The sequence below is a fragment of the Lytechinus variegatus genome, chromosome 19, assembly GCF_018143015.1.
Source record: "Lytechinus variegatus isolate NC3 chromosome 19, Lvar_3.0, whole genome shotgun sequence".
NCBI classification, from domain to species: Eukaryota; Metazoa; Echinodermata; class Echinoidea; order Temnopleuroida; family Toxopneustidae; genus Lytechinus; species Lytechinus variegatus.
Window position 1 is genome coordinate 23,273,921 of NC_054758.1, and position 14,821 is coordinate 23,288,741.

Here is a 14,821-nt window from a genome sequence, read left to right on the forward strand (position 1 = left end):
CCAAAAATTTCCGAAAAATTTGCAGCCCTTTCCAACCCTAATGAGATTGATACTGATCAATTTAATTGGTTAGCCTTTGACCAATGGGATCAATGTTGTTTGATCATTAACCAGTATGCCGTTGATCAATAGTATCTTTATTTTCAAAACATGTAAAAGGTCCGTTTGACACTTCTCTTGTTTACCAATAACATGTGCAGAGGTTAGGTAATTAAACATTGGAAGCTACCTTTAATTATTTCCAACTGTAAATTGGAGTCACTATTATCATTGGCCTGTTAGGGCCTATAATACATTGTATGGGGATAATTATATATGAGGTCATACCTTTGGGCCCCATGGACCGATTTGCAACAAATTTGGCTTGTGGGTTTTTTCTTTATCATGCTCTTCCAAAATATGGTATCAAAAAACGCTGAAATGTAAAAAAGCTATGCCAGCCTGACACTTGCACGATTTTGTGTCACGCATTGGCACGACTCAAGTCGTGCCAGTGCGCAAACTAGTCGTGAAATGGCGTGAAGTGTGCGTAAACACGTCGTGACATGTCGTGACTGCGTGCCATGTCGGGACGAGAATTTTGAAATGTTCAAAATTTTGGTCACGACAAGATTTAGCCACCGGGTCGTGAACTATGCGCAAACTGTTCGTGAACTCGTCGGAACGATGCGGGAGGATGCGTGCCAGTGCGTGGCAGTGCGCGCCATGCCACGACTGTCACGGATGGTTCACGAACAGCTCACGTCGTGTTCACGAATAGTTCAGCACGATACCGGCCGAATTGCGCAAACTCGTCGTGCCCATGCGGGAAGTGCGTAAACTATGCGTGAACTCGTCTTGCCAGTTCGTGTCAATGTGTACACTGACGGGCACGCATTCGTGAACTCGTTGTGAACTTGTCGTGAACTATGCGTGAACAAGTCGTAAAACAGTGCGGGAGCCTCCCAGTTCGTGCCTAAAAATGGCACGACTTGCCACTTGCCAATTTTGTCGTGAATATTCGCGATTTGGTCTATATGCGATGTCCCTTCAGGGCCACCTTCAGGGCCACCATATATTACAGCTTTGACAGGGCAAGCGCAACTAGTTGGAACTGAGCTGAAGCTAGCGGTTTGTTTTTGGCGAAGATTTGTTTGTATGCCATTTTGATTAGAGTTATGGCAAACTGTACCATAATCATCCCTTTTTCATATTAGAAGGATGCACATGAAAAATATTTCACATATGTATAAATTATTATTGGTAATAATTTTATTATGTGAGAAGTGAGATTTTTATTAATAGAGTAAATGGCGACAATAGTCAAATATGACTAATCGCCACTCAAACCAATATAAGAAGAAGAAGAAGATTAATAATGAGATAATAATAAACATGATAAATATAGAATTGAGATATACATGAATGAATAAATGAATAATTGTAGATCAGATACATCATCTTACAAAGCAAAATTATATATTTTTTCTTTATTTCATTTATATACCAAGTTATTATCTTGCCATGACATAGAATGGTGAATGTGGTGCCTTTCTACAAGTTAAGCTTCCATCTGCCGAATCGCTCGAAAATCAAATAGTTTTTTTTTTGTTCACTGTAACAAGTGCGGCATTCTTTGAGTTGATAATTATGTTGATAAAAAGGACTACAAGTTTTGTATCAGATAAGATTGATAGTGTGTATTTTCACAGTTATGTGATTGAGAAGTCACTATTCAATTATTTCTGATCTTTCAGACCGCTTCATTATGGCCACCGCACACCTTTCGACTGTTCGCGATCCGATTTTGGAACAAATCGCATTTTGCTCATTTTCTGAAAATGTCAATGGAACATCATGTTTGAGGATTAATTGAAAGAATATTAATATAACCATTTTCAAAGGTTGCAGGCATTTATTTTGGAGTAAAGGCCAAATTAGTTTCAAATCGTAGCCAATCGTACGACTGCTATGACGTCATTACGACTAGATATTTAATTCGCTCTTATTCTAAGAAGGATGATAGCATAATCACATTTTTGAACATATGTATTTTGTACGATGATTTAGAACATTACACAGTAAGATATTCCTAATCTCTATGTTAGCATCAAATTCTACTACAATCGTAAGGTGTGCCTTTACACATCCCTTTAACACTGCAGTCACATATACGGCGGCTGTTAGTCGAAAACAGACGTTTTATTCATTTCTATTCTAACCACTGTGGCTGGTAAAAAAAAAACAATGTTAAGACCGCCGCTTTTTGTATTTTTTCCATAATGATATTGAGATGTACAAACATGTAGTTACTTTGCTATTATTGTGGAAATAAATAAACTGAAAATTGAAAAATAATTCAATAACAAAAGAAAAGTAAGTGAGTGACGTCATCACGTAACTCATTTTCACCCTCTAAGGGGTGTACTTGATATACTGATACACTGGGTTGGGGGCACTGTAATCCTCAAAGGTTCAGTAATCAAGAAAAACAAAGTAAAATACCTAGAAAAGGGATGGGGAATAAAATATATGATACCCTTCTTTGCAAATGTCTCAATATCCATTTGAAACTAGCTTTTTAATTGAAAAGGATTAAAATTTCCGTTCGCTCGTAACGTTCTAGGGATTTTTCCCTTTGTAAAAGCTTTGTAAACGTGTTAATTTTAACAGCCCCCCGCCCCCCCCCCCCCGCCTGTCCATAACCGCGTCTAGTAATTTTACAATGAGCTAGGTCGAAAACATATTAATTATTCCCATATTGACTGGCTTATGTTTAACCCCTTATTGAAATACATGGTGAGAATGTATTAGCTGCTATCAATCATCAATGACTGATCATAAAAATGAGACAATCTGTCATTTTGAGCAACCTTATTGAACCAATGATTTATAGCAAAATAGAGAAAGGTTGAATAAATATCATTCGGTGTTGGGTTTTTATGAGCTGACACACACTAGGCTTTTGTGATTGGTTGGTGTAAAGAAATATTGGTTAGGGTGGCAACAAAACACAGAATGGAAAGCAAGCAATGATTTCATAACTTGAATTGAGATTTTGTGATAAGAGAAAGATAATTTTGGAGACAGAAACTCGACAATGAACAAAGAAACCATTCCCATATTAAAACCCTTACTCTGTTAAAAGAATAAATCTAAGTTGAGGAGGCTGAAATTAATCAAGGGATAAAAATGAGGGGAAGTTAACCCTGGCGAAAGTTGGATTGATTAAAAGCATCCAGTTTTGATTAAGATATTAGGAAAATTGACGAACATTTCTAAAAAGGATAACAGAGAAGCGATAGTTTTGTAAGCGTGTATGATGCGATATACATTTTGTAATTCTTACGAATAAATGAGGCCATTTTAATATTTGAAATAAATTTATTGCCACATCTTTCAAAATCTTGCATGAAAAAGCATGAATTAGAAAAAAAATACAATACTAGCAAAATGGTGATATACAATATATGGAATAGTTGTTGCTATGGTAGGCAAGAAGTGTGGATTTATAGGTCACATTAGTTATAAAAAGAAAGAACGGAAAGGAATATGAGAGGAAAGATTCCAACGTCAATCATGTTTGAATGATTGACAGGTTCTCAAACCGATTCGGTCACAATCAACCAATGAGTGATGATTGGTCACAATCAGTTGGTCTACTTATCACATAAGCTAAATCAATTTGGTCTCATATCAAGTCTGGTCAATTCAATACTGGACAATTTCTGCTTACTTTGTTTAGTATTTCAAATGAAAATTTGTTTCAGAAACAGTTCATAAACGCAAGCTTTAAATTGATAAAATGACCAATGGACTAACTGGCAATTAGACCAAAATATTATTAAACGAATTGCTTGTAGACAAAATAGGATGAAACCAAACAGATTATAGACATTGTGATTGTAGATCAATTTACCAGAATGACTCAAATCTCATTCATCTCCTGACATAATTGACTAGATTCTCGGTAATATAAATATAATTTCTTTCAAATATGACATCATTCCTTTCTATTTTAAAATTCAAAACTGTCTAATGAAAGTACAGGTAATTCAAATGTTTCAAGTCCTTAACCAATTTCTTTTACACAAACCATGATAAAGAAGCAACGATACATATTTATCAGTTTAAATGTACAACAGCTTTGCAACTCTTGTATTTAAAGGAAACCAAAACCCAAGAAGAGAAGCAATCTTATTGGAAAGAGTAAAATGAGAGGAAAAATAAAAAAAATTCATCAAAATCAGTTATGAAATAAGCAAGTTATGGACGATTAAAAGTCTTGTTATACTTACGATGTGGATCCTCAAATTGGCAAACGTGCTTCAAAATGGCTGATTTTGTGGACAACTCTCCATTTGTTTTGTACACATATTTTCAGATTTTCCCCTTTATTTTACATATTTCACATTATCTCCTCCTGACCTTGTTATATATGGTGTGGATTATATTTTCCCATGACATATGTTGTGCTCAGAAGGAGGCAACATGCAATTTGAAAGATAATGAGGAAAATCTGAAAATTTGTGTACAAAACAAATGGAGAGTTGTCCACAAAATCAGCCATTTTAAAGCACGTTTGCCAATTTGAGGATGCCCATAGAAAGTACAACAAGAGTTTTCAAACTCCCATAACTTGCTTATTTCATAACCGATTTTGATGAAACTTTTTTTAAATTGTTCCTCTCATTTTACTCTTTCCAATAAGTTTACTTCCTTTCTTGGGTTTCGGTTTCCTTTAAATGTTTTGTGTAAGAAAGGAATTAAGAAGCAGTATAATATATATTTATCTGAAGAATCATCTATTCAAGGTAGGACCGGGCTCTACTTGAACGTCATCATGAATTGACTTACTGACCCCTGTCCACACGTAGAGTATTGTCTTACTGTTCGAGATCGTGACTCTTGTCATATAAAACCTATAAAATTGAATCACAATGTTTGAATTGTCAACAAATCTCTACAATTTCAAGTCGGTTACTGTTACCTTCTTGCACAATGATATAGGGTGTCCAGAAAAATAACCGCCAACCCCTTCTATAGATGAGAAGAACACATACCGTAGTAGAAAATACCGGTGTTATAGATTTATTCAAATGAGCAGGCCTCCATTATCAATAGTAATCATCTAACACTTCTTGATCCGTTAAATCAGTATTACTGCTAGACTTTGAATTTGTGACGATGTGATGGTTTTGTTTCACCTAGCGTTCATTTTACACAGCTGGTGATAACTTTATCGGCATGACATCCCATCCCAGTATTTGAAAAAAAACACTTTATTTTGCGTTATTGTGGTGAAAATCGTTTTCAATAATGCTTTTCAACATCAAGTTGTTAAGCGGGGAATCATAAACAACTATATTATTCAGGCCTACTTATCTTTTAACAATTTAAGTTTGACTTATTTGTGTCAATGTATAATGAAAACACAACTTTATTTACCAGCGACCTTTAGGTATGAAATGTCTAAACAGACAGGATAGGACAAAATGAGGAAGATAAAATATGATTTACAAAGGAGGAATGCAAAAAATATATACATATTATTGAGGAAAAGGAACTTTAGACACAGTAGATCGATTTTGTATATGCCTAAACCAAAAGTTCTTCTATTAATTTGATCTATTTTTCTAATTTAAAGGAAAGTTTGAAAGAAATTAACTATTTTTTTATGATATGGTTTAAGCATAATGAATGGAAGCTATACGGTCATGTCGCTCATCATTGATCTGTCATCTTAGAGTAAAAAAAAACACACATACTTGAGGGGGCGCTGTTCCCTTCTTAAATTTACCCTAAATAATAATAATAATATGAACATTTGTAATGCGCCGGTATCCATCATAAAAAGAAGCTCATGGCGCAATAAAGAAAAGAAAAGGAAAAAGAAAAAGAAAGGAAGGAAGAAAGAAAACCTAAAAAGAGGGGTAGAATAACAATTACCTAAAAGCTTGCGTGAATAACCAGGTTTTAAGAGAACTTTTGAAAGTGGTGAGACAAGAAATATTGCGGATTTCTATTGGCAGTTTATTCCATAGGAAAGGCCCAGCATGTTGAAATGATCGATCCCCCATGAATTATGAGATTGTGGTACAGCGAGTAAGAATGAACTAGAAGACCTAAGGTTTCGAGAGGGATTGTATGGAGTAATCAAGGAAGAGTTGTATTGAGGTGCAGTTCTGTGAATGGAAAACAAGTATAGGAGGATTTTGAATTTAATGCGCTGTACAACAGGTAACCAGTGAAGAGATTTGAGAATGGGGGTTATGTGATTCCTCTTGGGGGACATGGTGACGATACGGGCAGCATTATGTTGGAGTTTCCTAAGGCGATCTAACTGAGATTGTGAAACATTATATACTAAAGCGTTGCAAAAATCAAGACGGGATGTAATAAGTGCATGTATAATTTTCTCTGTACTAGACTTAGTGAGATACTTCCTAATGAACCCTAAATTCCGTAATTGGTACTGTACTGATCGACATATACTAGAGACCTGGGTAGACATGGACATATTAGCATCAAACATAACCCCAAGATTTCTGCACTTATCTGAAACTCTGATTACAGAACATCCTACTTTTATGGAGCAAACATTAGACTTAGATAACTGAGCCCTAGAACCAAGCAACATGAATTCAGACTTAGCATCATTTACTTTAAGAGAGTGTGAGCACATCCAATCTAGTACATCATTAATACCTTCTGAATATCTTTCTTCTTTGTTGGATTAGTTTGAGTGATTGGATGTTTTAGGAAGAAAATAAAATTCACGTATTTTTTTTCTTCGACCCTGAATATTATGGCACACCTTATACGTGTAATAGTGTCTATCCATCAATCTTCAATGTCTGATCTGATAAACAAATGCAGTTATAAAAAGAGATTAATGTTCCCCAAATAATGTACAAAATTCACCTCTCTCGTTCTCTTAACATTTTTCTTGTTACTAATCTTTCCTTTATCGCTTACGTGCTGGTATGTTGCATTTGTTTTTTAAAAACTCCCTGGTCTAAGAGAAGTCTAGATCAAGTCTGTCAGTAAGGTACTTTTTATTCTCTTTGTAGATATTGTTAGCCTCAAGCTGATCAGATAAAATCAGAAATAGAAATGGAGCGGCAAATTATTCTGTTGCCATCCTAACAAAATAGGATTTGTATTACGCACGTATTCACCTTGCTAGGTGCTAAGTGCGCTCCTATATTACCCCGGCTATACCGATTCTTGTGCGCACAGCTTTTTGAGGAATTACTTCCTGCCGGTACCCATTTACCTAACCTGGGTCGAGTGCGGCACAGTGTGGAAATTTCTTGCTGAAGGAAAACACGCCATGGCTAGGAGTTGAACCCACGACCCTCTGTTTGGAAGGCGAGAGTCAGAACCACTAGACCATATAATTATTTTGAACAATTTTCGTTATTAAACCTTATGGCCCGTATTCTGAAGTCAGGTTTAACTTAGACCATGGTCTAACTCTGTGCTAAAATTATGGGAAGCCAAGAGTGTCAAAATTTTTATTAAGTTGTATGTTTCTTATGTTTACTCTGCTCTTTCCTGATTCATCGATGGTGAAGGCAATCATCTATTTATACTTCCTAGACAATTTATGAATGATTTGAGAGCTAAATGAGCTGAAATATGGTATCTCTACTGTTAGTGATTTATGCAACAAGTGGCTATCCATACTTAAACCACAACTTTAAACCTGAGTTTAAGTTAAACCCGACTTCAGAATACGGGCCTTTGTAAACCAGTATTTGGAGCGATTGTTCCAAATAAAAAGAAATTATGTCCCATGTCACCACGTTTATTTAATGTTTTCACCCCCTATTAGGTTTCTAGTCAAACATTTCCCCCATGCTTTCTCGGATTTCCACATCAACAAAACGTATAACCATGGTAACAGCGAGTAAAAGTCCTATGAAAATCAAGTCTAAATTCAATTAAGTCATTTTATGCGTTTAGTTATAATAATAATAATGATATACCAAGTATATTTCAGCGCCTTGAGCACATCATCAATGTGGATTTGGCGCTTTAGAAATACTCTATATTATTATTATTATTATTATTATTAGTTAACATGGTTAATGTTGACGCGCAGGTCTTATACTGGCTAAATGCGCATTGACATTATTCTCCCCTCCAAAAAAAATCTCAAAAATCGAAAGTAAGTAGTATATTGTATATACAATATAACACTTTTTGAAGGGAGGTCAAGTGGTACCAATTTAGCCAATCACAGCTCGTATTTTACGACCACTATTTACTACATACAGTATAATATCGTCTGAGAGGATTTAAATGAACAGTCATAATAATAATAACATTTGTAAATCAAACCCAATGCAGCGTTGTATATTGATTTTTTCTCTCCTTTTAAATACACAGCATTTACGGTCCGATTTGTTACGAGACGTTTCATTTGGGAATACGATCCAACACTAGGTAAGATTTTCTTTTTTTCTTCACAGTAAAATTATGCTTTGTATGTAATCATAAGCGATCATGTTATTAATAATTTTCATGAGCAATTTTCTTGCATTCATTCTTTAAAGGTCAAGTCCACCCCAGGAATATGTTGAATAAATAGAGAAAAATCAAATTAGCATAACGCTGAAAATTTCATTTTAAAATCGGATGTAAAATAAGAAGGTTATAACATTTTATAGTTTCGCTTATTTCTCACAAAACAGTTATATGCACAACTTATATGTACAGAGCTATGTTTTATCATAGCAATGTTTTCCCAGGAGCAAATGAGACAGTCGGTGGTGTCTCTCCGGGCCGCGCCGGCGGGCCTCACTCACTATTTCTTTTTTCTTTTTTTTTCGAATTATACAATATTTCATTTTTTTTACAGATTTATGGCAATAAGGGCCAACTCGACTGAACTATATAATATAAACAATGCTAATTCCACATGTTCAGGGAGGAATTAATTAGTGAGTAGATGACGCCATCAGTTTCCTCATTTGCATACCGACCAGGATGTGCATAAAACTGTTTTGCAAAATTAAGCGAAACTTTAAAATGTCATAAATTTCTTATTTATACGTCCGATTTTTATGAAATTTTTGGTGTTATGTTTTTGTTGAATTTTTCTCTTTTTAATCCAATACTTTTTTGTTGGGGTGGACTTGCCCTTTAATGTTATGGCACTGACTCCAAATTGACCGATAGTATGTTATCGTAGTAGTTTTGATCAGTCTGGTATCGATTCTGCTTGTGTGATTTTTTTTCTATTTATTGCCTAACAGGATTGAATATTTGCATTTTCCATTAATTTCAAAGTAATTTACACATTTCATTATTTCTTTCAATTTTTCATGATAATTATTCATTATTTTTATTAGCAGTGGTGGCGATATAGTAGAAGCAGCAGTAATAGTATTGTAGTCGTAGTAGTAGTAATAGTAGTAGTAGTAGTAGTAGTAGTAGTAGTAGTAGTAGTAGTAGTAGTAGTAGTAGTAGTAGTAGTAGTAGTAGTAGTAGTAGCTTTATTGTATTGTTTTTTTTATTTTATACGAAAATAAATCAATGAAAATTAATGAATCAATCAGATGAATTTTAATGTTCGTAAAAACATGAAAGAGATTTTCAAAACTATGATTAGACAGTTACTAGATTAGACGTGATTTACTTTGATGCAAGTTATAGTCGCTTTAAATGAAACAAAATGATCATTGCGCTCATCCTTTTTTTCCTAGAATGTTTTCACATTCTTTCCTCCTATCTCACGAAATACATTTAGACGATGAAATATTGCTATCAGATGTTTGTAGATCTGATTTAGTAAGCGCCTGATCTCCGCATGCCTAATTTGTCACATGAAAAAGCCCTTGGATTATTATAATCTCATCATTCGTTCTCCACTTCGTGTCTATTCTCTCTCTTTCACTCTGATTCTCTCTGATCTCACTCTCTCCCCCTCTCTCTGTATAAATCATGTATCCCCCCATTTCACATCTGTTTGATGCCAAAAGCTATATATTTTTTTTTATAGATGTTGACAAAATAATTATTTATTCCTTTTTTCGACAATTTCAATTATTCCCTGTCGCTCTCGTTATTTTTCTACTTTGTTCTTGTTCTCGCTCGCGAAAGTTCAGAAATTGCGTACCTGGTACGCTATGTTTGCCCCTTCAGTCTTTTTTTTTGCTCATTACGCCACTGTAATCTATCAGCCAATACAACGCATTAGTCTGTAGGCACATACCCTGATTGAAATTTGATCAACAAGTGTGTCTCCACACAAAGACTAGCACATACTACAAACAATGCATTACCATATACGGTGTGTTCTGTAGATGTGAAATTAGTGTGATACTGATTTGGGGCCTTTTTTATACGCGAATCTTGAATCATCATTGTAATGATAATATCTATTGTATTCGTGACTGATTAGCGTTCGTGATTCTAATCATGTTCCAGTTTGATTTCACTCGTACTAAATATTCGTCATTTGTATAGCCTCATTTTTGACTGGAATCATCATTAAAATTTGGATTTTTTACCATTTGAAAGGGCTTGATAAAAAGGTGAATAAAAATCTTATTCCATAAAGTAGCATCAATTGATTGCTTGAAAATTAAACAATATTGATATGAGGGGCTACTGGAAGGGGCCTCATAGTTTGATTTTTATACCTTGATTTAGGGGCTTATTTCTCGAGATTACGAGTTTTGGTTTTAAATATTGTTGAGAAATACACCTGTCTTGAAATCCATGCCGTTGATCAGGCGATATTGTTTCTTGTCTCTTATCCTTAACTAATTTTCAACTCTCATTTTCAAAGAATAAAAACAAGGATTATGTTGTTTCTATGTTTAGTTAATGATAATCATCAGTATTGCTCTCCCTAGAAATTATTCATTCTATAGAAAAATAATCAGCAGGTGAAAGCACGTCTTTAGCAGACACGCTACCCTATTCTAAACATTGACCAAGAAATACGTACAGTAAGATAACCGGGTTAGATAATCATGAACAAAAACAGAATCAATATGGAAATGAATTAATAAAAATAGCATCAGTGAGAAAAATAAAGAGCATATAGTTAACCAATACATAAATTCGGTAGATTAGAAAATGGAAAATATATAGAAATTAGACTTAAAGAAGATAAGATGATATAATGTAAAGTTGTATTGAAATAAAAGATTTGAAAAAAGGAACACAAGTGGGAAAAAATGGAATTTTTAACAGGGGCCAGTGAATGATTTTTTATTAAAAGAGAGTGCTGGGTTTTTTCAGAAAAAAAGGACGCCCCCATAAATAATTTTGGGTTTCACTCCACAGAGGCCGCGTAAGCGGGGGGGGGGGCTTCAGCCCCCACTTTTTTCAAAAACCATGTACAAAAAACGTAAAAATAACCATATGATTCTTGAGTTTTTGCATGGTCAGCTACCCCCCCCCCACACTTTGAAAACCGTTCCGCGGCCCCTGCTCCAAAATGAAGGGGATTTTGTAAGAGAAACAATATTGAAAAAAAATAGTGAGCGGTTACCTTTTTTTGGAACAGTCATTAAAGGAAAATGAAACATTTGGAACAAGAAAGCTTGTGCAAAAACAGAAAAAATCAAAGAAACGGATCAACGAAAGTTTGAGAAAAATTGGACCAATTATGAGAAAGTTGTGAGCATTTGAATATTGCGATCATTGATGCTATAATCACATTTGCAATGCGACAAAGAACGACTTGTGAACAACTCTCCCATTACTTTAGTATATATTTCACTTAAACTGCATCTTTTATCGGTAGATCATGTATGTTTTCCATACGAGGGCATGTATACAGATTTTCAAAGAATATATTATGGATAAAGAGTTTGTATCACCATAAGAAAGCCAATCAGAGGGAAAGTTGTTCACATGTTTACATCACACATCTCTGTCGCATTGCGAATGGGAGGATCTCCATTGCTTTGGTTATTGCCATATTCAGATGCTCATAACTTTCTCTTTATTTTTTCTCATACTTTCTGTGTTCTTCTTCTTTGATATTTATGTTTCCACAAAAGCCCACTTGTTCCAAAGGTTTTATTCCATTTTAAACAGATATACCAAAGCTAATCTTCTTCTTCTTCTTGTAAGTTCTTCTTCCCCTGTCTTCTTTTCTTCTTATTATTATTAATATTTAAAATGATTATGTTTTATTTCCTATCAGAAATGATTTACAGACATCGTGGATTCTTCCCAGAGGAGCTAGCACCTGTAGATTTTGAAATCTTGGACACAGCTGGTCAGGTGAACAATCAAATATACAATTTTGAAAATTCATCAAATATAAAAGAAGATACGATAGTCTGAGTGGAAGTAGGGGATTATTTATTTTAGTTAGGTGTTTATTGTTTTAATAAGGTAAATAATAATGAGTCATTGTTGATTGTTTATGTATTGAAGAAGGGAGTAAAATTAGTTAAACCTATATACGCCTACATGACTTGTATTCATTTCTTTTACAACATAGTTCTTTCCTCTGATCATTACTGTGGACATCCCGTCAGGGACACACACAAGCATCAAAAATTATGTCCTTTCTTGTATTCAAGCAGATTTAAACTCCTTGCTGTATTGTTAGCATAACTGATAGATATGCATGCTATTCTGACCTTACTCCCTTTTCTCTATGCTAATATAGGAAGACAAGACCGAAGAGAAGATGAGATGGGCTGATGCCTTTATAATCATGTACTCCATTGCAGACCGATGTAGTTTCGATGAGGTCATGCGTCTTAAATTCCTCTGTTCAAGGGCGACGTCGAAACGATCCTACGAACCCGCCATCCTCATTGTTGGGAACAAGCGCGATCTCGAATACGACCGTATAGTTGAGTTCGATGAGGGAGAAGATCTCGCACGGAGTCTCGGTTGTGCGTTCCTTGAAGTATCAGTACGTGAGTCTTACGATGAAGTCTACGGTGCCTTCGAAAAGCTCATGAGTGAGTACCGAGTACGGAAGCGTACCGGCCCATCGACGATGACGCAAAAGTTTTCTTTGCGGAAAAAGAACAGTGTTTCCAAAATGGACCTAGACAATTGCCCGCCTCGGCCGAGAGAACGTTCAACCAGTTTTGTGACTCCCATGGGATTAATGAATCGAAAATTTGAACATTCGGTAATGGATAATCTTTCTGATAACGAAGCGGTAGAATGACCGGTAACCGCTTCGATTGACAATAAATTTATCGCAGTCTATGAGCTGTAACATCACAACTAGGCGTTGAACGCTAATGATCTCAAGATTACAAGAATGCATGGTCAGAAGAACAAACACCGGGATAGATGCCACTATGAGGGACTTGACGGAAAGTTCCTTAGACCGCTAGATACTACAATGTTATAAAACATACCGACGCTTCTCTAACTTGCCTGCGGGGAATTTGCACTACATAAATTGCAAAATGTTGTGTGTGTGTCTGCACTATTCTAGTAGGATTTATTGTTCTCGGCAAATTTCCTGCCCTGGATTTGTAACGTAAAGTTCCTGCTGTAAACTGTTTCAATATGTTAATTGCCTTTGACATTAACTGTTGTAAGTGTCCTTCGTTAAGAATCACATTGATTGACGAAAAGGACTAAATTACTCACTTTTCAATCTTATTCCTAATCGGAAAAATAAGATGACTTATGATCTTATATATTTTGCAGTCGGTGTTTAACTTTAGAACAATGGTCTAAGTCTCCACTAAAATCACTAGCGTATCTAAGGTATCGTACTTTGAAATTGAAGACCCCTTTTGTTTGCTTGTCAATTTTTTTCGGGTACGAAATCCTTTATTCGTGGGTGAAGACCTTTTTTGCTTGTCAATTTTTTTGGTGGGCGATTCCCCCCCCCCCCTGTGGAAAATCCTAGGTACGCTACTGACTAAAACTATGGGAATTGTCAAAATTTGTTTACGTCGGAATGCTTCTTGTGTTTAATTCCCATGTTTCAATGGTGAAGAATATTGTTTTATCATTTAAAGGCAATTTCTAATGATCGGAATGCCAATTTAATGTCAGTGTAGATTTGTCATCTAATTGTAGAAATTGATGTCCCATAATTGTGTCTAACCATACTAAGCCGGATATTTAAGGATATCAACCCTTGACATCTCAGACGTTGAACACGTGATCGCGCCGAATATTGACATGCCGTTTTCCCTTGGAAAGTGCAAAATTGTATAGCTATTATTACATGAAAATTTATTTAAACGCGAAATCAGATAGATATGTATTTTGCCAGTTCATATATTTCTTTTATTTGTCCCTTTTAACTGTTTTTCGATGAAATGATCATAAACAACAATAGACCAAGTAATTTTAATCAGTAAAAACAATAGTGTTAATACATTTATGATAATAGGCTGAAAACTCTATATGGTATCAAAATCAATTGTTTGAGCAATTTTTGGTCCGACATGTATGTATAAAATTGTGCATATCTTCGAGACAGCTAGCGCGGAGGTCGCAAATGTGGTCTTAATATGCAGAATACTTGAAATAACATTCACATCGGGGAGGGGGGGATGGGGCTCCGAACACCCCCAACACCGTCAACACCCCCGGCCTTATTAGGATTAACCTACTACAGAGGCCTGTTGCATAAAACTTTTTACCTGAGAAAACTCTGGTAAAAACTGAAAACTAAGGTTAGTCTGATTTCTGCCATTGACTTTAACACAGGGAAAGAACTCCGGTAAAAAAAAAAAACATGAGTTCTCTCAGGTAAAAAGTTTTATGCAACGGTCCCCTTATCACCATTTAGAATATGGCCCATGAGTCAAAGTTGAAAATTTTGATCAGTTTGATTTGAAAATGATAATTTGAAAATGATTTCAATGGGCATTGT

General features: G+C 35.2%; 1 protein-coding gene across 1 annotated transcript; it reads left to right on the forward strand.

The window, feature by feature from the left end:
- The first annotated feature begins 8,334 nt into the window (after positions 1-8,334).
- On the forward strand, positions 8,335-13,783 carry LOC121405750 (ras-related and estrogen-regulated growth inhibitor-like). Its single transcript, XM_041596703.1, has 3 exons — positions 8,335-8,433; positions 12,155-12,234; positions 12,629-13,783. Exons 2-3 carry the CDS (start codon positions 12,157-12,159, stop codon positions 13,142-13,144), a joined length of 594 nt encoding a protein of 197 aa, XP_041452637.1. The 5' UTR covers positions 8,335-8,433; positions 12,155-12,156; the 3' UTR covers positions 13,145-13,783.
- Positions 13,784-14,821: the final 1,038 nt, after the last annotated feature.

Excerpts from the sequence above, each read along its gene's own strand:
- LOC121405750 (XM_041596703.1), top strand. The coding sequence starts at position 12,157 with ATGATTTACAGACATCGTGGATTCTTCCCAGAGGAGCTAGCACCTGTA. Across the intron at positions 12,235-12,628 it reads TCTTGGACACAGCTGGTCAG|GAAGACAAGACCGAAGAGAA; the intron begins GTGAACAATCAA and ends ATGCTAATATAG.